The sequence below is a fragment of the Theropithecus gelada genome, chromosome 5, assembly GCF_003255815.1.
Source record: "Theropithecus gelada isolate Dixy chromosome 5, Tgel_1.0, whole genome shotgun sequence".
In the NCBI taxonomy this organism is placed as follows: domain Eukaryota; kingdom Metazoa; phylum Chordata; class Mammalia; order Primates; family Cercopithecidae; genus Theropithecus; species Theropithecus gelada.
The window spans coordinates 4787172-4807397 of record NC_037672.1 but is presented as its reverse complement, the minus strand read 5'-3'; the positions used below and the strand labels follow the sequence as shown (position 1 = coordinate 4807397).

Sequence of the window (20226 nt, the reverse complement as noted above, 5' to 3'; positions counted from 1 at the left end):
TGAGTAGCTGGGATTACAGGCATGCACCACCATGCCCAACTAATTTTTGTATTTTTAGTAGAGACAGTTTCATCACGTTGGCCAGCCTCGTCTTGAACTCCTGACCTCATGATGCGCTCGCCTTGGCCTCCCAAAGTGCTGGGATTACAGGCTTGAGCCACTGCGCCCGGCCCAGCCTGGTAATTCTGAGAGTCATGATGAAATATGAAGCGAGAGTAAAGCTTATGTCTGAACGAACCTTGAAAACACCAAGCTATGTGAAAGAAGCTGGTCATGAAAGACTACATATTTTATGATTCCGTTCATATGAAATGACCAGAAGGGAAGTCTATGGAGACAGAAAGTAGAATGGTGGTTGCCAAGGGCTTGCAGGTACAGGAGTGATAGCTAAAAGGTATGGGGTTCTTTCCAAGGTGATGAAACTGTTCTAAAATTGACTATGCTGATGGCTGCAAATATCTGTGGAGATACAGAAAACCATTGAATGGGCTGGGTGCGGTGGCTCACACCTGTAATCCCAGCATTTTGGGAAGCTAAGGCAGGTGGATTGCTTAAGTTCAGGAGTTCGAGACCAGCTTGGGTGACACAGTGAGACTCCATCTCTACAAAAATTACAAAAATTAGCCAGGTGTGGTGGCGCACACCTGTAGTCCCAGCTACTCAGGAGGCTGAGGTGGGAGGTTCACTGAAGCCTGGGAAGTGAGGCTGCAGTGAGCTGTGATGACATCATTGCACTCCAGCCTAGGCAACAGAGTGAGACCCCCTCCAAAAAAAGAAAAAAGAAAACCATTGACTTGTGCCCTTGAAATGGACAAGCTGTGAACTGTATCTCCATGAAGCCGCTGGAAAAGACCCGACAATACCGAAAAGAAGAGATGCTTATGAGGAGTTTATAATAAGCCGGGAACCTGCTAAATAGGAAATCCGAGTTGGGAAACACAGAGATGTTTGGGATACAACATGGCACAGATGGTTTGAGATCAACTGTGATTACACGGAAAGGAAAAATGAAAGAAAACTGGCCAGAAAGTTAGGCTAACTATAATTGCACAATCAGTGGCTTTATTTTCTTCTTAGCACCTCTCTGGACTTTGCAAACTTTCTCCCATCCATGAGAATGGAGGACATCCCTCTCAGAACCACTCCACAGAGAAGCGCACAGCTCTGTGCAGGCCCAGGACCCTTCCTGTGGGGGCATCCAGCCCCCTGGAGTCTGCAGCAGAGGGGAATGAGACACAGTGACTGGGACTGGGATGAGGGTGGCCAGCCCTGTCCCCCCACCAGGTAGAGTTGCTGGATGGGGGTTTGAAAGAAAGTGGCTTGAGGTCAGGTCCAGCTCTCTGCCAGCTGTCTTTTTCGTGCCAGAAAAGCAACTCTGCGCTCACGGTTCCATTCCCCTCCGCATTCTGAACGCTCTTGGGTGTTGGCTACCAGCTGTGGGAGCTGGAAAGGGGAGCCAAAGGTTCACCCCATTCCACCCTCTCCAGATTGACCTTTGCGGCAGCCAGTGGGAGCGCTCTAAAACTCCAATGCGGCCCGGCATTCCCTGCACCAAAGCCTTCCTCAGTGCCCCTCCGTACATCCTCATCCCCAGCCCTGCCCTATCCCCCCAGCCAACTCCCAGAGACCAGCTCCTGTGACCTCCGACCTCCTCGAGAGGGACTCCCATGCTGGGCACAGCCCCTCTCCATTCCCGAGAATCCCCTGGTCACCTGTCGCTTCCCCCATGGACTATGGGCCAATCCAGGGATGGAGACGGTCCACCTGCCTGACCAGCACCCAGCACTGAGCCAAGGAGGGGCTGCAGGGTCAGGGGGCTCTGTGAATCCAGAGGGTGGGCTACAGGGTGGGGGCCTCTGTGAACCTGGAGAGGGTAGGCTGGAGGGTGGGGGACTCTGTGAACCTGGAGAGGGTAGGCTGCAGGGTGGAGGGGTGGGGGTCTGTGAATCTGGAGGGTGGGCTGCAGGGTGGAGGGGTGGGGGGGGCTGTGAATCTGGAGGGTGGGCTGCAGGGTGGAGGGGTGGGGGTCTGTGAATCTGGAGGGCGGGGTTCTGGTCCTGGCTGCTCCATGGGATTTATCTTATTGAACAAAATGTAGAAAAGGGCATAACATGTAATTTGCACACGGGGAACATGCCGCATGACTACCTCCCAGACCAAGGAATACAACCCTATCAGCACCTCAGAAGCTCCCCCCATATAATTGCTATCTGCCCTGCCTGCCGGTTGGCCCCGCCGCACCTCCTGTGGGGACGAGGTCCTGCTGTGTGCTCTCTTCCATCTTCCGTGCCTCTGAGTCCCAATCGAGACAGCAAACGGTTGGGCCAAACATCTCAAAGCACTTCCCACATGCTCTGAATTTGTCAAGTGGCACAGAAGAGAGCATCACAAGGCAGGCTTCCTGGAGGAGATGGCACTGGGCAGGCCCTGGGCAGCTGGCGTCCAGTGGCTGAGCTGGCAGGAGTAGCGAGGCGAAGCTGTAGCCAGACAGACTCTTGCACAAACACACACAAATCTCCCAGTCAACTCCCAGGGTGCGGTTAGGCCCTAGCTCAGAGAGGGCGGGGGCCCGGCCCACAGCACTCACCTCCAGCACACGCCCCATGATGTATTTCTCACATCTGTCACAGCGGATGCCGAACTTGGCGTGGTAGTCAGCTTCGCAGTAGGGCAGGCCGTCCCTGCAGTGAGACAGGCAGTCAGCACAGGGCGAGGGTCACCCGAAGACCCTTGAGATCTAACAACCCTCACCAACAAGAAGCTCTGCCTTCAAAGTGGGAGAATGTCCACCTCCTCCTGCCCAGGTAACAACGCCTCCAACAGACCGTGTCATTGGGCTCACACAGACACCAGCCCCACGAGAAATAGGACGACAATGGTCCCATTTCACAGACGAAGAAACTGAGGAGCACAGGCCAGGCCACCTACTCAGTGGGTGGGAAGGGCTGACAGCAGCAGCTTCTGGGGAACAAGAGCTGCTTCTGCAGACCTGGCTCTTCTTTCTGGCTCCTTCCATCCAAAGTTCAACATCTGGGGCACCTCAGAAAACTGTGAGCCAAAAAGGGGGGACAGTAAGGGCGCCCACATTGGGGATGGGGTTGGAGTATGACAGAAAGCCCAGGGGAGGGTGTCGTAGGTTAGGACGAGACTTCACTGTCCCCCCTGCATCCTGCCCTGCATCACAGCCCCAGAATATGAGGGGGTGACAAAGGCTGACTCTGGCCACACATGGAGGGGCCTGGCCTTCTGTAGTGCAGGAAAGAGCAGGAGGGCTGCACAGACGTGTCCGTCCCCTGTCCCCACGCACACGTGCGACCTGCCTGCTATGTGCCAGGAGCACAGGGCTCAGGGAATTGGTGTCGAATGCCTGTCATCCTGGGCCTGCACCTCCAGCAGTGGCTTCCTCTGAGCCTGCATAAATGAGCTATAGAGAAAGGCATCTGCAGGGTCATCCTGGCACAGCTCCTGTTATCATGATCTTCACACCTGTTTTCATGATTATTAAGAGATCAACATGCCAGGAGGGATGGCTGTGCAGATGCGGGGAGGGCAGGTCAGCAGTGGCCACACTTGGTGCGGGGAAGTGCTGCTGAGCTGTGGTTAAGTGAACAGGCCTGCACTCAAATGCCACATCCCAGCTGTGTGACCCTGGGCGAGTCCCTTAACCTCTCTGAGCCTCAGCTTCCTCATCTGCAAAATGGGGGAAATAATAGTAAGGACGAATGAAGAGAATGGCAGGCCCTTTCCAAGGTGGCTGAAGCCATTGTCATTACTAACTAGGGCTGTCCTCCCAGCCCTGGCCACACCTAGCAGGTGTGGGTGTGACTGGCACAAAGTGGGGTGCCTGCCACTCCAACGCACCCCCCTCCAGCATCGCTGAAGTTGCTGTAGTGTTCCAAATTTGGTTTGAGTTTTTACACAGCTGCTACAGAAGGGAGGATTTGCCAGGCTGCCGTGGATTAGACCCCAGCTCACGTTCTTTTCCTGCAACCTCTGTACTGTTGCTAGGTCCCCAGGATGTGGGGTCATGAGCCCCGGGCCTGGGTGCCCCTCTCTGGCTGCAGTCTGGAAGTGGCCCACAGCTGGGCTAAGCTGCCGCTGAGAGAGAGTGGCAGCCCTTCCTTCCACGTGAGACGGAGACAAAATGAGTCCTCAGGCTTACTTCCAAATGCCGCTGACCTCAGGACTCCTGTAATAACCCACAAATGGGTGTATTTGCAGCAAATGGGAGGTTAAAGATAACATCTCCATGGCAACACCAACGCCCTCCTCGTCAATTCTGGGACAGCTCTGGAGGCTGCTAAGTAACATGCAGGGTGTGGGTGAGCTGCCAACGCTGCGGGAGGGGCCTGCCGCCTGCACGGGGCTGTGTGCACCACACCGGGCGGTCCCTGGCTGACTGTGACACAGGCGGGGAAACTCATGCGCCCCACAGGTCCCTCACCCTGGGTGCAAGCTCACCTCGGTTTGGAGGTTTTACTTAAAATGATGTCTTGGAGATCATTGCAGATTCCACAGCAGTTGTAAGAAACAACACAGAGAGGTCCCATGTACCCTTCACCCAGTTTCCCCCAGTGGTGATGCAAAATTAGTATACACCCTCAGCCAGGAAGTGAACACGGGCACATCCACGGACGTGATTCAGGTTCCGTGTGACACGCGCTCGAATGTGCATGCATCTGCGCGTGTATGTGTGTGTGTATGTGTGTGTGTATGTGTGTGTATGTGTGTGTGTATGTGTGTGTGTGTATGTGTGTGTGTATGTATGTGTGTGTGTATGTGTGTGTGTATGTGTGTGTATGTGTGTGTGTATGTGTGTGTGTATGTGTGTGTATGTGTGTGTGTGTATGTGTCTGTGTGTGTATATGTGTCTGTGTGTGTGTGTATGTGTGTGTATATGTGTGTGTGTGTGTGTATGTGTGTGTGTGTATGTGTGTGTGTATGTGTATATGTGTGTGTGTGTGTGTGTGTGTGCGCGCCTCACTCCATGCAGTTTTATCACAGGACGTTTTTCATCTCCCTCAATTCCTGTGATGATTTTGCTCCCATTGGGCATTGAGAACAAGCACAGTGTAGACAAAAGACCCTCTAGCTCCCAGGAAGGGGCCTCTGCGCTCAGAGGAGCTGCCCTCTTTCCGCTCGTCCACATATTCGCCCCTCACCTGCGCCATGCAGAAGGCTTGCCTGCCTCAGGTTCCCGACCCCACCAGGGTTAAAACCCACCCCCAGCTCCTGGCCCTGAGCTGCCTCCATTCAAGGCCATGATCTTCCCAGAAGGCTTACCCGGTTCCTAAACCGGCCACCACCCCAGCTTGACTGCACATTTGTGGGACATGTTTGGTGCCGGTGGCAGCCGTCCCAGGGGCCCCCGCCCTGCAGAAGACAGAGTGACTGGCTGTGGGGCCCCAGCCCTGACACCTGCGATCGTCAGACCCTCTCCTCATCCCCGTGCTGGCCTCTGCTGACATTGCTTCACCTCCTGCAGCACATCCAGGCGCCAGAAAGGGCAGCTGATCCCATGGGGATGGTGGAGGGGGACTGAGACGGAGAGGGAAGGCACTTCAAAAACTCAGCCCTGGCAGCCCTGGCAGCTCTGCTTCTCATCCATAAAAAAGGAGCTGGAAGCTGCAAACGCCATTAGAGAAGCCAGGGCTGGCCAGGGAAGGGGGACACGAGGCTTTCAGGACAGATTCCCTAGGCTCTGGGCCACGCTTCTCACCCAGCGGCAGGACAAGAGTAGCTGCATGAGGAATAGGAGAGACGCAGAGAGGGTGGTGCCTGGGACACGTGCAGAGTGTGGGACCCCCGCAGAGTAGGGACGCCTGAGCGGAGGCTCTCACTGGAGTCCTCCTCCCACTTACTTGCTGATGTACTCGGCATTCAGGAGCTTCCCACAGCTCTTGCACTTAAAACAGCCCAAGTGCCAGTGCTTGTCCAAGGCTACCAGGGCCTGGCCGTTCTTGATTTCTGTGCCGCAGCCCCCACAACCTGGAAGAAAGAGAACAGAACACGGACACCCCCACCATTGTGAGAGGTGTGGGGGAGGCCCCCTGCTCTCCAGACTCCGTGAAGGCCCCTGGGGCAGCCGGAGGGGCGGGGCAGACGAGCAGCTGGGAGGAGCCTCTCACACAGCAGTCTCTGGAGCATGGGGAAGGCAACTCGGGAAGTTTGACCCTGCATGCATTGAGCGCTGACTGCATGCAGCCTGGGCTGTGAGCCGGGGAAGCCTAGATGAAGAAACAGAGGTCCTGTCTTGCCGGAGACTGGAGTCAGCTCCCGGCACAGAGACGTGCCAGGTTGAACCCAACTGTGACTCGATGTGCCCTCCGAAGGGAAATGGACTGCATTAGAGAGGGCTGAGCCAGCCCCCAGCCCCCAACCCAGTCAGCCCTGGGAGCCCTCCTGCTGCACTCAGCCAGCCAAACCCACCTTCTCTCTTCCTGTCATCCCCATGGTGACTGGCACTCTCCACCCCATGGCCACTCGCCTCGTGGGCCCCTGCCTGGCCTCCTGGTGCCCTCTCTGTCCCTCCCAGCCATGCCTGCCCTGCTCACTTGCCCCGTGTCCTAGGGCCTGGTCTTTATGCACAGGGCTTCCAGCTTCTGGCCCTGCTCTGAGCCCGTGGCCCACAGTTCCTCCACCCTATGAGCCACCACACCAGGGGCTCCACAGCCAGCATCATGGGTGTGCTGCAGGTAGGGGTGCCCCTGGCAGAGCAGGTGGAGCAGGCTGGGGAGCTGGGGAGAGCCTGGTGCATGAGCCTGCGTGGGATGCGGGTGAGTGCGTGTGCATCTGTGTGCATAGCGTGTGACTGTAAGTATGTGGATGCATCTTACGGGACTGTGTGCATTTGTATGTCACCTGAGTCTTCCCGTGAGTCTTCCTGTGAATATATGAGGTCAGGGGTGGGGAGTGGGAGGCAGAGTGACAGAGACACCTATGACGGCATCCCCAAGGGAAAGGGCCTCTCGCAAGGTGAACACCTGGTGACAACAGCAGCAGCAACTGCGACAGAGCGGGGCCCACTGAGTCAACCGCCCAGGTATGCATTGATTCATGGATCATACACGCCCTCACTCCAGGGACCTGCACCTGTCATAGCTGAATGTGTGTCAGTGTGTGTGACTGGCACGTGAGCGTGTCTATGTCTGTGTTTGTGTCTGCATGTGTGAATATGTCTGCATGTGAGAGTGTGTCTGTGTGTCTGTGGCAGTGTGTGTCTGCGTGTGAGAGTGTATGTGTGTGTTTGGGGAAGTGTGTGTCTGCATGTGAGTGTGTGTGTCTGTGGAAGTGTGTGTCTGCGTGTGAGTGTGTGTGTGTCTGTGGAAGTGTGTGTCTGCGTGTGAGTGTGTCTGTGTGTCTGTGGAAGTGTGTGTCTGCGTGTGAGTGTGTCTGTGTCTGTGGAAGTGTGTGTCTGCATGTGAGTGTGTGTGTGTGTTTGTGGAAGTGTGTGTCTGCGTGTGAGAGTGTGTCTGTGGAAGTGTCTACGTGTGTGTGTCTGTGTGTCTGTGGAAGTGTCTGTGTGAGAGAGTGTGTGTGTGTCTGTGGAAGTGTGTGTCTGCATGTGAGTGTGTGTGTCTGTGGAAGTGTGTGTCTGCGTGTGAGTGTGTTTGTGGAAGTGTGTGTCTGCGTGTGTTTAAGGGTGTGGTTGTGTGTTGGGGGCATGACAACGGCAGGCCCCGGACCCCGTGATGGACAGGCAGGAAGAGGGTGTCTGACAAACAGGGCCTGCCACCTGCAGGAGCCCCTGAGTACTTCACAGACCAAGCAGGGACCCTCGCGCCCAAGGACACCTCCACCCAAGATGGAAAGAAGGTGGCCCCAGGGCCTGACGCGCTGGGTACAAATCCTGGCCCCCACTAGGCGCTGGGTCACACGGAGCGTGTTCCTCCTGCGGGAGCCCCCATTTCCTCATCGTGGGGTGGAGCGATCACCTCCGCACTTGGTGCCTGCCCAGATCCAGCGCTAATTTACACAGAAGACCGGGCCCAAAGCCTCTGCATCCCGGGTGAACAGTGAGCATTGGCGAGACCCCACATGGGCCTGCTGCGTGGTAAGAGCTCAGCGGAGGCTGCTTCTGTGCATGGCCTCCTTAGTTTCTTTTGGCAGAGACCTGAGTCATTGTTTTTAACAATTAAAACAAACGAACACTCACAAAGCTGTTGGTCAAGCTCAGGATTTCCTAAGTGACCACGCTGTGCAAATTCACATGCTACTTTGGAAAACAGCCAGAGAGCAGATTCAAACTCCAAGGGAAGGGGGGCCTCTTACTCATCTCAGGACCCTGGGTGCCCAGCACAGGCTGCGGGCTTGAGAGACACGTGGGGGAATGAATGAATGAATGAATGAATGAATGAATGGGAACCAAAGTGAGAGGATGCCTCCACCATTCTCAAGTCCAGGAGGCGACCCCCACATCACCCCCTTCGCCACGCTCCTTCCCTTGTCTCTGCAGAGGCAGACGACGCACAGCCCAGACAGCCTCCTGGCTCCCCCCACTCAGCAGGTGATAAGGTACATTTTGCAAAGGTCTGTGGCAGTGGCTCTCAACGTGGGGCACTTTTGCCCAAGAGACATTTGGCAATGTCTGACGACCCTTCTGACTGTCATAACTTGGAGAGGGTTCCAGGCATCTAGTCGGTAGTGGACACAGGATGCTAACCTTGCCAGGACAACTGCCCTCACCAAAGGGCTCTCTGGCCCCACATGTGAATGGTACTGGAGCTGAGATCCCTGATCCAAGCCTCTGTTGGCTTGTCTGCACGTCAAGGGAGCACAGCACACAGGGCTGTGTGGTGACCAGAGGACAGGCAACGGAGAGCAGTGGTCAGATCCCCGCTCTGCCCCTCACTGGCTGTGACCTGGGGAAGTCACTTCACTTCTCTGTGCCTGTGGAGTGAGGGCACGTGTGATCCGTGAATAAATGCACACACGTTGACTGGTGAGGTAGGCCCACCTCTGCTCTCACTGCCACTGCTGTTGTCACCAGGTGGGCCCCTCGCGGGAGGCCCTGCTTCCTCTGGGATGCCCTTGCGGGCATCTCCGCCACTCTGCCTCCTACCATATTGGCTGGCGCCCTCCCCTGCCAAGAAGCTCCCTTGACCTTGAGCTCCAAGCTGCAGGGGAGATGCCAACCTCACACCTGCCTTGGCCCCCTCATTCTCCTATCAGCAGTACACGTGGAGATGAGAGCAAGGTGCAAAAGGAGTGTTGCCATGGAAACCACATCCTCACTTTCCAAATACATCTGGAGCTCCATATTTCTTTGTGGGCTCTGCACATGGCAGCTCAGAGTCCTGTGTGACACAGGCTGTGGACTAGAGCTGTCACTGGCAGAATGTCCCTAGCAGGGCAGAAGGGGCCTCAGGACACTCCAATGTCAGCTGGCCACGTGCCCGTACATCCTGGCTGGCACTGCCAGCAGCAGCAACAGCATGACCCTCCTAGACCCTTCCGCTTTCCTATTTTCCCCAAAATGCTCCCTCTTCCACCAGATGTGGTCATGGTGGGGGTGGTTGTGGTGGGGGGTGGCTAGGATGTGCCGGGCAGCCTCTTGGAGCCTCAGCTGGGAGCTCAGGGGGTGCAGGTGCAGGAGCCAGACCCCCACTGCAGCACCCCAGGTCTAACCAGGGTCAGGGGAGTAGGGGGAGTCTCAGATTCTAGATCAAATCTGAGATTGAGTTTTGGAAACAAGGACTCTGACCGAGCTCCAAAACTTGAAAGTGATTAAACTCCGTGAACTTGGCTTGCAGTTTCATTTAGGAACCTGTACCGAGGAAAAAAAGCCGCTGGAAAAGATAAAACATGTTCAAGTTCAGCCCCAGTGCACTGCGGTCAGGACTAGACTGGGACACAGGCCTGCCATGAGCCCAGAGAGGGGCGGGGGCTCCTGCGAGGATCCTGGGTTTACCTCCCAGGCACACCCAGGGGTTCTCCTGTTTCCTAGGCAGCCAGGGAGCAGCAGGAGCTCCTGGGTTTACCCCCCAGCCTCACCCCAAGGCTCTCCTGTTTCCCACGCAGCCAGCAAGGGGGCAGGGGCTCTGGTCCGGGCACCCACCCTCTTAGCACTACCCTTGCAGGAGCACAGAACACAGGGACTCCACGTGCCACAGTCCAGGTGGTCAACCCTGTTGCTGGAAGAGTGGAGGACCCCAAAGCCCCATCCCTGGGCCCGGGACCTTGGGACTGCACACACACCTTCCCGCCCCTTCATCCCTCACTCTGGTGGGGCCTCCCCAGGTCAAGGGGGTGGAGCTAAAGAGCACGGCAGCCAGGCCCAAGAAGTACACGTGGGGTCTTCTCAGCATGGATGGAGCTGCTCGCCATCCCTTTTCCCCAGGCCAAGCCCATCTTTCCCAGTTGCCAGCCTGCCGCCCACACCCTGGCTGGCCTCATGCCCACATCGAAGGCCCAGAGAGGGGACACCTCTTGCCCTTGGCCCCCAGTGGTGAGTGCAGGGTCCACCCCGGGTAGCTGGGCTCAGAGCTGCCTCAGGGTCGGCACGCGGTGCTTGTACCCTAGGAGGGCCAACCTGTGGCAGGCTCGTGACCAGCAATGGGTCAGCACTGGAGAGCTGGGGCTCACGGGAAGGAGCAGAGCTTCAGGGACACAGGGGACCCCCCAACGAGCATGGTGGGGAAGCTGAGGCTTGCGGGGTGTTGGCTGCTCCTCCTGGAAGGCGCCTGTGTGGCCCACCCTAAAGGATTTCTTGTTCCTGAGTGGCCTGCTTGGGGCAGCAGAGGGAAGCTCAGGGCCACGGGACTCAAGCTTGAGCTCTGCCTCAAGAGCCAGCCACTCTCCCCTCCCCAGGGAAGGGCAGCCACACAGGCAGCCAAGTGAGGCTCCGCCCTGCTGTCCCCTGACCCGGCAAGCCGGCCAGGCAGACGGTGCTGCTTCCTACCTTCCGGACTGACTGGACTCTACCCCACTCCACAACCATCTGTGGCTCCTCATGGCCTCCAGATGTACTGAGAACACCATGGCGTGGCTTTGGAGGAAGCTGCCATCTGGTGTTGCTGTCTCAGCGTCATTCCTGTTCCCCACCCCCACACTGCAGCCCCGTCCACTCACACGGGTCTGGGGGTGCTCATGCTGCAGCCCCATCCACTCACACGGGTCTGGGGGGTGCCCACGCTGCAGCCCTGTCCACTCACAAGGGTCTGGGGGGTGCCCACGCTGCAGCCCTGTCCACTCACAAGGGTCTGGGGGGTGCCCACGCTGCAGCCCTGTCCACTCACACGGGTCTGGGGGGTGCCCACGCTGCAGCCCTGTCCACTTACATGGGTCTGGGGGGTGCCCCCAGCACATTTCACAGGTGTGTTCAGTCTTTGCACTCTCTTCTCACCTGTAGCACCCTCCCCCTTCCAGACCCACCTGCTGGAATTCAACCTGTGTCTCCAGTTTCAGAGCCAAGGCCACCTCCTTAGACAGCCTCTGGCCCTAGCGGGGTAAGCTCACTTGCTTTGGACTTGAAAGGCCTTGGCCCACCCCTCGGTACTTCCGCCCCCTGACGGACACTGAGCACCCAGCACACCCACTCCTGCCATGCACAGGGCACACCTGCACCTGCAGAAGAGCTCCTCCAGGCACAGCTGCTGGGGCAACAAAAGCAGGCCGGACCGGGAAGACTGCAGACATCCACACAGGAGCCAGGACTGCTGCTCAATGCTTTCTAGGCGCAGAAATGGTTCTAAGCTCAGGATTCTCACCACAGGTTGGGGGAAGGGGCAGGTTACATTATTAGATGTCTAGGGGTCCTGGGAGCTTTGTTCTTTGAAAATGCAAATTTGATATTTCAAAATAAATTTACATTTGGAGAGGGCAGAGTCTTTCTGCCAAGGGTATTTTTGAAAACCTCAAAAAAAAAAAATCTCAGACAGTGATTCTGTGGTTGGTCATATTGGTCATATTTCCATCCCCCCGACCCCGCTTTTTTTTTTGACAGTCTTACTCTGTCACCCAGGCTGGAGGGCAGTGGTACAATCCCAGCTCACTGCAACCTCCGCCTCTCAAGTTCAAGCGATTCTCCTGCCTCGGCCTGCTGAGTAGCTGGGACTACAGGCGGGCACTACCACACCCAGCTAATTTTTGTATTTTTAGTAGAGCTGGGGTCTCACCACTTTGGCCAGGCTGGTCTGGAACCCCTGGCCTCAGGTGATCCGCCCGCCTCGGCCTCCCAAAGTGCTGGGATTACAGGCGTGAGCCAACGTGCCCAGCCCATGTTTCCCTTTTTAATTTGGCTGCCAGGAAGCTTTGGACAAACTTTAAAACTGATCTCCCCCTTTTAAAATTTGCCATAGAGCTTTTGATTACTATCTGAACTTCATTTTAACAGTACTACTGTTTGTGAAGCCAAATTCTCAAAGATGGATAAAAGGCATTAAATAAAACCACGTTTACGTTAAAAAAAAAATTCAATCAATCCAGGCCCCAGCTGGAGAGAGATTTTTGAATGGAGGACTTTCCTAGCAAGTCCCGAAGCAGCACCCTCCCCACCCAGTGCTGCTGTGAACTTCATCCCAAGGGATGCAGGCTTCGCTTCGTTTTACAGAGTCAAATTATAACCAGCTCCCAGGGCCAACGCCACACTCCTGGGAAGCTAGAAGTGGAATCGCCTCTATAGACACTCTCAACACAGCAGACAAAGTGGGGGAGAAAGGAGGCATTTGACACAGGAGAGGAAATTAATTGCAGGCAAGATGCTGACTCCAGAAATCAGTGGAAACCTCTCCTCCGTCTGGGGACACGTGGCCCTGCCTCTGGGGACACGACAGTGACCACGGTGCTCAGAGTGGGCTTCTGCAGCAGGTGCCTAGCAGCGGTGGGTCCTGGTGTGCCGGGCTCCCCTCCCAGAGCCTATGTGCCATCTCATGCCCCAGCAGAGCCACCCCGGCTGGGAAAGGCCACTTGGCTGCCCCCTTCTTGCTGATACTTGGCCCCACACCTGCAAACCCCTGACACTTTGGCTGGCATTTGTTTTTTTTTCACACTAACGACCTCCTGCTTCCTAATTCAAGAAGCATTTATTGAGCTCCCACTGCATACACAGCAGGCCTAACTCCTGGGAGGTGGAGCAGTGAAGCCGAGGGCCCCTGACTGCGGGAGCCCGGAGCTCAGTGCTCTTCTACGGGTTCTCGGGGGTCCAAAGGGGTCCCAAGTAGCCTGGAATTAACAGAGGGGAGCTGAGGGGAGTGAATGCCAGAGGGAAAGGACCCGAAGGAGACCTGGAAGGCTTCCTGGAGGAGATGTGCTAGAGCCGGGCGAAAGCAGCAGTGGGCATTAGATGGGAGAGCAGGAGAGACACATGGGGTGGAGAAAACAGCCAGTGCAAAGGCTTGGCGGCATGAGAGCCCCAGAAACTTCCATCCCTGGCTGCCTCCTCACATTTATCCATAGCGGTTCACTGCCACTGCTGCTGCTCTGGGTCCCTGTTTGTCAGGCCCTGTCCCTGGGCACTGCAGAGACCACGCCCCCAACTCAGCACCGCCCACAACCAGCAAACCCCCACTTAGCATGCCCTACACTCAGCACCCCCCTGCTAAGCCCTCCCCAGCACCTCCCACTCAGCACCCCCCCCCCGGCACCCCCCACTCAGCACCCCCACTCAGTGCCCACTTACTTCGGAGGCCCTGGGGCAGGTGTGCGCTGCTGCCCACCGACACGGGCAGGGAGCATTTCTGGCACATGCATTCCTTCCCGTTGAAGGTCACTCGGTCCCCGGGAGGGAAGGGCAGCCTGAAACAAGAGAGCTCGTTACCAGCCAGGACCGCCTTCCGGCTCCTCTCTGGGGGAGCCCTGCCCCAGAGCAGGAGACCAGGGCCAATGTCTCCCCAGGGCTTCGCAAAGGGACCATTCACAGGCTGAGGATGCAATGCAGGGCCTCTCCACCCAGGCACTGCTGCGTTCCCGCAATAGGACCTCAGGTAGTCATTGACATCTGAGCCTCAGTTTCCTCATCCGTACCAACAGGCAGAATCATAGCGCCTAAGGTGGTGGTGAGGACCAGCTGAGGGCCAGCCCAGTGTTTGGCACACGGCAACATGCCATGCCACCAGCGCCTCCAGCCCACCCTGCCTTCCCGGCGACATGGGATGCTTTCTTCATATCGGCTCAGCAGCAAGGGCAGCAGCTATACCCACTGGGCATCTCCTGTGTGCCCAGGGCCTGCTACTGTGATAGACGCCCTGTAGGCATGCCTCATGAATAACCCCACGCCATTCAACCTAGTTAGCATTTGCTTCATGTCTTCTCTATGTGCGAGAAACTGGAGTTCGGAGAGGCTGTGTCACTTTTCCAAGGACACATCAATACGAGTCAGAACCAGAATCAAACCAAGACCTGTCTGGCTTCAAAGTTCCACGATTTATCTACCTGGGCCGCTAAGAGGGCAGTGCCTTTAAAAGCACACCTCGTAGACAGGAAGATGCTGGACAATCGGATCCTGTCTTTATTTAAAATTCTGCCATTCTGCTCTAAATGGAGTTTTTGCATTTATTTCAAATTTTAAAAATTTTGCATTAAAATATCATTTACTTGACTACTGAGTTTTCTGGCAGCCCCTTAAAGTCTGCCTCCGCAGCAAGTGCCAGGAGCAAGGCTGGGTGAGGGACCGCAGAGAGCCGGCCCATCCTCCTGCAGCCCGGGTATGTCTTTGGAGACTGAGGGATGGCTCAAGTAGCTGCATCTAGCAAGCTAAGGCCGGGCCACCTGCAGACGGGGCCAGAAGCACAGCCTGAGAATGCTGCCATGTCTGCCCTCCACACCTGCTGCCACCAAGCTCCCAGTAGCTGCCGGGCCACTTTCCTTCCCCAGCTGAGCCTGGCCAGAGAACCAGGTGCTTTTCAGGCAGAAGCCTGTGGAAGTGTCAGACCATGGGTGCCCCTTAAGTCTCCTGCGTGGCCAGGCGTGGTGGCTCACATTTGTAATCCCAGCACTTTGGGAGGCTGAGGCGGGAGGATCACTTGAGGTCAGGAGTTTGAGACCAGCCTGGCCAGTGTGGTGAAACCCCGTCTCTACTAAACATACAAAAATTAGCTGGGTGTGGTGGTGTGCACTTGTAATCTCAGCTACTTGGGAGGGTGAGGCAGGAGAATCACTTGAACCGGGAAGTGGAGGTTGCAGTGAGCCAAGTTTTCACCACTGTCCTCCAGCTTGGGCGAAAGAGTGAGACTCCAAAAAAAAAAAAAAAAGGCCCCGTGCTCAAACATCTTTGTTGGGTTCACCTGTCTTCTTCAGGGAAGAGACCATAGATGCATTGTTGATTGAATGAATGAGGGAATAAGTGAAGGATTGAAGCTCCCCTAGGGGGCCATGCTTGGTCTACTCTCTCCTGCCGAGTCCCTGCCTGGCCTCCCACCAGGGCCTGCCAGATGGAGCTCCCTGAAGCTAGAGACCACTGTGCCTTCCTCTGCTGAAGGCCTGCCAGAGCCTCGCCCTGTGGGGCTGGCATTCAGTGTCCTTGGTCCATGCAGCAGGTGTGTTCCTGGATTCCCACTGGGCCAGTACCTGCTCCTGGGGATCCAGGACAAATACAGGCTGAGCTGGGCCCAGGGCCCTCTCCTCCCATTCGCCGCCCAGGAGCCTGCACGGCTCTCCCGTGCCCATGTTGCCACTGTGTGAGTGCTGTGGTCTGCTGCCCCCTGGGTCTCAGTGTCTTGCACCCTCCCTGTCGTGGGGGATCTTGAGACAGAGTAGGAGCCCCTCCGCATCCCTGGATGTGCTTGGAGTGAATATCTGGCTGTGTAACCCGGAGCAAGTTACTCAGCCTCTCTGAAACGCTTCTCACCTATAAAGTAGGACGGAGAACGCCTGCATTCCAGGTTTGTATTCACACATTCATTCGCCCACAGGACATCCTGCCTGGGAAGCTCTGGCATATTGCCTGGGCCTGAGAGGGGCTGACTCAATGGCATCTATGATTTTATTTCCTCAACTTTATTGAGGTACATTGTGACAAATGTACACACCCATGTAACTGCCACCACCACGTCATGATATGGAACATTCTTTCCACTGCAAAAAGCCCCCTGTGGTTGTCTACAATCACGCTGCCCGCGACCTCTGGCCCCAGGCACCATGATCATCATTGTCACCACGGCCCCAGACACTGTGACTATCACTGTCGCCGTGGATTAGATTTGTGTGTGTGTGTGTGTGTGTGTGTGTGTGTGTGTGTGTGTGGAATCACAGAGCACGTAGTCTTTGGTGTTTTGTCAGCGTCGTGTTTTTGAGAGTCAGCCGTGCTACTGCCCATGTCGATCCTTTGTTCCTTTGAGGACTGAGCAGTGTCCGTCCCATGGACAAACCACAATAGCCATTCCATGCAACTGCGGGGAACCTCTGGGCTGTTTCCGGTTTGAGGCTGTTACAAATAAAGCAGTTAAGCACAGTTGCCAACTAGCCTCTCCACGGATGCAAGCTTTCCTTCTGGGTGAATGCAGAAGACGGGTTTTCTGATCATGTGCTCAGTGTGTATTTAACTTTATCAGAAACTGCCAAACCGGTTTCCACGGCCACAGTGCATGTTCGGCACTGAAGGGACACTCTGGCTTCACATCCTCACCAGCACCTGCCACGGTCCATCTTTTTAGCTTTAGTCGTTCTAATGGAGGCGTAATGGCATTTCTTTGCAGTTTTCATTTGCATACCCCTGTGACTAATGATGATAAACATTGTTTCACGTATGGTGTTGGTCATTTGTGTGTGTGTGTGTGTGTATACATATATACACACACACACATATATACATTTTTTTTTTTTTTTGAGACACAGTATTGCTCTGTCACCCAGGCNACATATATATACATTTTTTTTTTTTTTTGAGACACAGTATTGCTCTGTCACCCAGGCTGGAGTGCAGTGGCACAATCTTGGCTCACTGCAACCTCTGTCTCCTGGGTTCAAGTGATCCTCCTGCCTCAGCCTCTTGAGTAGCTGGGATTACAGGTGTCTGCCACTACACCCGGCTAATTTTTATATTTTTAGTAGAGATGGCATTTCACCATGTTGGCCAGGCTGGTCTTGAACTCCTGACCTCAAGCAATCTGCCCACCTCAGCCTCCCAAAGTGCTGGGATTACAGGCGTGAGCCACTGCACCCGGCCCATATGTATATGTTCTTTAGTGAAGTGTGAAAGACAATAGAATCTCAAGACCCCAAACTCACTATGCCAAAGGGAAAGTTAAGCTAGGAACTGAGTCATGCAAAAACTGCTTTCCTTTTGTTTCCAGGCAGCTATAGTTTCACAACCCCATGTCACATGTAAAATGCAAAACAGAATGGCGTGTGACAAATGTAAAATGTAGATTTACAGAGGGTTAGTCTTAACTGTTTCCTCGACTCCCTCTTTTCACATGTAAAACACAGATTTACTGAGGCTCTGATTAGCATATGAAATCTAACTATAAAGACTGTAGCTATTTGCCTCATGGTCCTCCTCCCCCTTTTTTTCTCTCCTTCTTGCTCTTTCCCCTTTAAATACCGAAGTGTCCCAAACCCCCTTTGGAAAAAGAACAGCTCGCAAGTGCTCCTGTGGCTTGCATTTCACCCTGGGCACATCCTCAACCTTGGCTAAATAAATCTCTATTGATTGAGCCCTGCCTCCATCTCTTTTTGGTTTATAGTTGTCTCTGTTAAACTCTTTTGCCCATTTTTTTAAAAGTTTTTTTGAGACAGAGTCTCCCTCTGTCACCCAGGCTGGAATGCAGTGGTGTGATCTTGGCTCACTGCAACCTCGACCTCCTGGGTTCAAGTGATTCTCCTGCCTCAGCCTTCCAAGTACCTGGGATTACAGGCACCCACCATCATGCCTGGCTGATTTTTGTATTTTTAGTAGAGACAGGGTTTCACCATGTTGGCCAGGCTGGTCTCGAACTCCTGACCTCAAGTGATTCACCCGGCTCAGTCTCCCAAAGTGCTGGGATTACAGGTGTGAGCCACTGCACCCAGCCTCTTTTGCCCATTTTTAACAAGATTTTTGGTCTTATTATTGAGTTGTGAATAATCAATATTTTGTGAATAATCAATATTTTGTAAGTAATCCATATTTTGTAGAGCAGTGCTGCATCGGACACAGGTGTGAGGGCTCACCCTTGAACTCATATCTAACCTCACAGGTGTGAGGGCTCACCCTTGAACTCATATCACTCTTTGCCAGCTGATGGCTTGCTTTTACAGGTTCTCATTTTGCATTTCCTTCAGCCCACAAAACTTCCTGTTAGTTTATTTTGGTGCAGGTTGGCTGGCAACAAATTCTCTTAGCTTTGTGGGTCTAAAAAAGTCTTTATAGTGCCTTCGTTTCTCAGTAACAGTTTTGACATTTTATTCGCATACAATATAATGTACAATCCAGCAGCTTTTAGCATATTCTGAGTTGTGTGACTATCACCATAATCGATTTTAGAACAATCTCATCACCCACAAAAGAAATCCCATGCCCTATAGCAGTCTTGCCTTCAGTTTTGGAAGTCTTTTGTGCTTAGTCTAGAATTATTTGATAGAGATTTTTCTCTCAGCATTTAAGAAATGTTATTCTATTGTCTTCTAGCCTACATAGTTTCTGATGAGAAGTCTGGAGTCATACCTTTGTTCCTCTGTAAATAATATTTTTTTTCCTCGGGCTGCTTTTAAGATTTCTTTTTAGCACTGGTTTTCAGCAATTTGATTAGGATAGATTTGGTAGATTCTGAACTGTTTATTCTGCTTGATGTTCATTGAAATTCTTGGATCCATGTGTTTACAGTTTTCACCAAATTTGCAAAATGTTCAGCAATTCCTTCCTTAAGTACTTTTTGGTCTCCCTTATCCACCTAGATAGAGACATAGATCTACAACCACAGGTCCCTGAGGGGCTTTTCATGTTTTTCAGTCTTTTTGTCTCTCTGCTTAAGTTTGAATTCTTTCTAATGCTGTGTCTTCAAGTTTACTGATATTTTCTTCCGAAATACCCAATCTACTGCTAATTCCTTTCAGGAGATTTTCACTTCAGCCATTGTATTGTTCATTTCTACAAGTACCAGTGGTTTCTTTTTATATCTTCCATAACTCTCCTGTTTATGTTCATGTTTCCTGAAAATACTTCATCATATTTACAGTAGCTATTTTAAAGTCATTATGTGCTCATTTACCATTCCTGTCATTTCTGAGCCTATTGTTACTGACTTTCCTTCTGGGTCTGGGTCACATTTCCTAGTTTCCTTTTATTAGGTTGCTGTTTGTTACGATTACTTTTAATGACAAAACCCACAATTACTTTTGCAACAACCTAATACAACTGGTAATTTTTCTTTCTTTCTTTTTTTTTTTTTTTTGAGAGACAAGGTCTTGCTTATTACCCAGGCTGGAGAGCAGTGGTGCAATCATAGCTCACTGCAGCCTCAAAATCCTGGGCCCAAGCCATCCTCCCACCCTAGCCTCTCATGTAGCTGGGACTACAGGCATGCACCACCATGCCAGGCTAATTTTTAAATTTTTTGTAGAGACAGGGTCTTGCTATGTCACGCAGGCTGATCTTGAACTCCCAGCCTCAAGAGATCCTCGCACCTCAGCCTCCCAAAGTGGAGGGATTATAGTCATGAGCTGCTGTGCCCAGCCATCACCAGCAAGTTTTGATTGGACACTGAACACTTATAAATTTTACGTTGTTGAATGCTGGATTTTTAAAAATCTTCTTGTGAAAAGTGTTGGGCTTTGCCCTGGCGGACAGTTTATTTGCAGATCAGCATGATCTCTTAAAAAAATAATTAATCAAAAAAATAGAGGTGGGGTCTCTTTATGTTTCCCAAGCTGGTCTCCAATTCCTGATCTCAAGCAATCCTCCTATGTTGGCCTCCCAAGGTGCTGGATTACAGGTGTGAGCCTCCGCGCCCAGCCAGCGTGATCTTTCTGAGGCTTGTTTTCTGCTTTGGCAGAGCAGGTTCACTGTAGCCTTCACTTTAGGGCTGTTTTGTCTTCTGGATAAGACATGACCCTTTTGGTGTCCACACTGCATGCCCTGGGGTTCAACAAGGAATCTCCGCCCTGGACAGGACTCAGATGTTTCCCAAATCCAGCAATTGTTTCGCTGGCAGCCACCTGGTCATGCTCTGCCCCACTGTGTGAAATTTCTCTATGACTACAGGGCTTCGTGCTTGGTCAAAGACTCCAAGGCACCTGTGCAGATCGGTGCTCCTGTCCGCTGTGTTCCCACCCCTCTGGCATCGTGCCCAACAAGTTCCAGCTGTGCCTGCC

The 20226-nt window shown here is 53.7% G+C and overlaps 1 protein-coding gene across 7 annotated transcripts in view; it reads right to left on the bottom strand.

Annotated features, from left to right (window-relative positions):
• The window catches only part of ABLIM2 (actin binding LIM protein family member 2), a 193437-nt gene that overhangs the window by 109107 nt on the left and 64104 nt on the right, over positions 1–20226 (bottom strand). For all 7 annotated transcript variants that reach the window (XM_025386403.1, XM_025386398.1, XM_025386399.1 and 4 more), the window contains exons 4-6: positions 13619–13734; positions 5862–5988; positions 2588–2681 (exon numbers count right to left, since the gene is read on the bottom strand). In XM_025386403.1, the coding sequence (XP_025242188.1) occupies positions 2588–2681; positions 5862–5988; positions 13619–13734 (337 nt within the window). The remainder of the gene's footprint in view (positions 1–2587; positions 2682–5861; positions 5989–13618; positions 13735–20226) is intronic.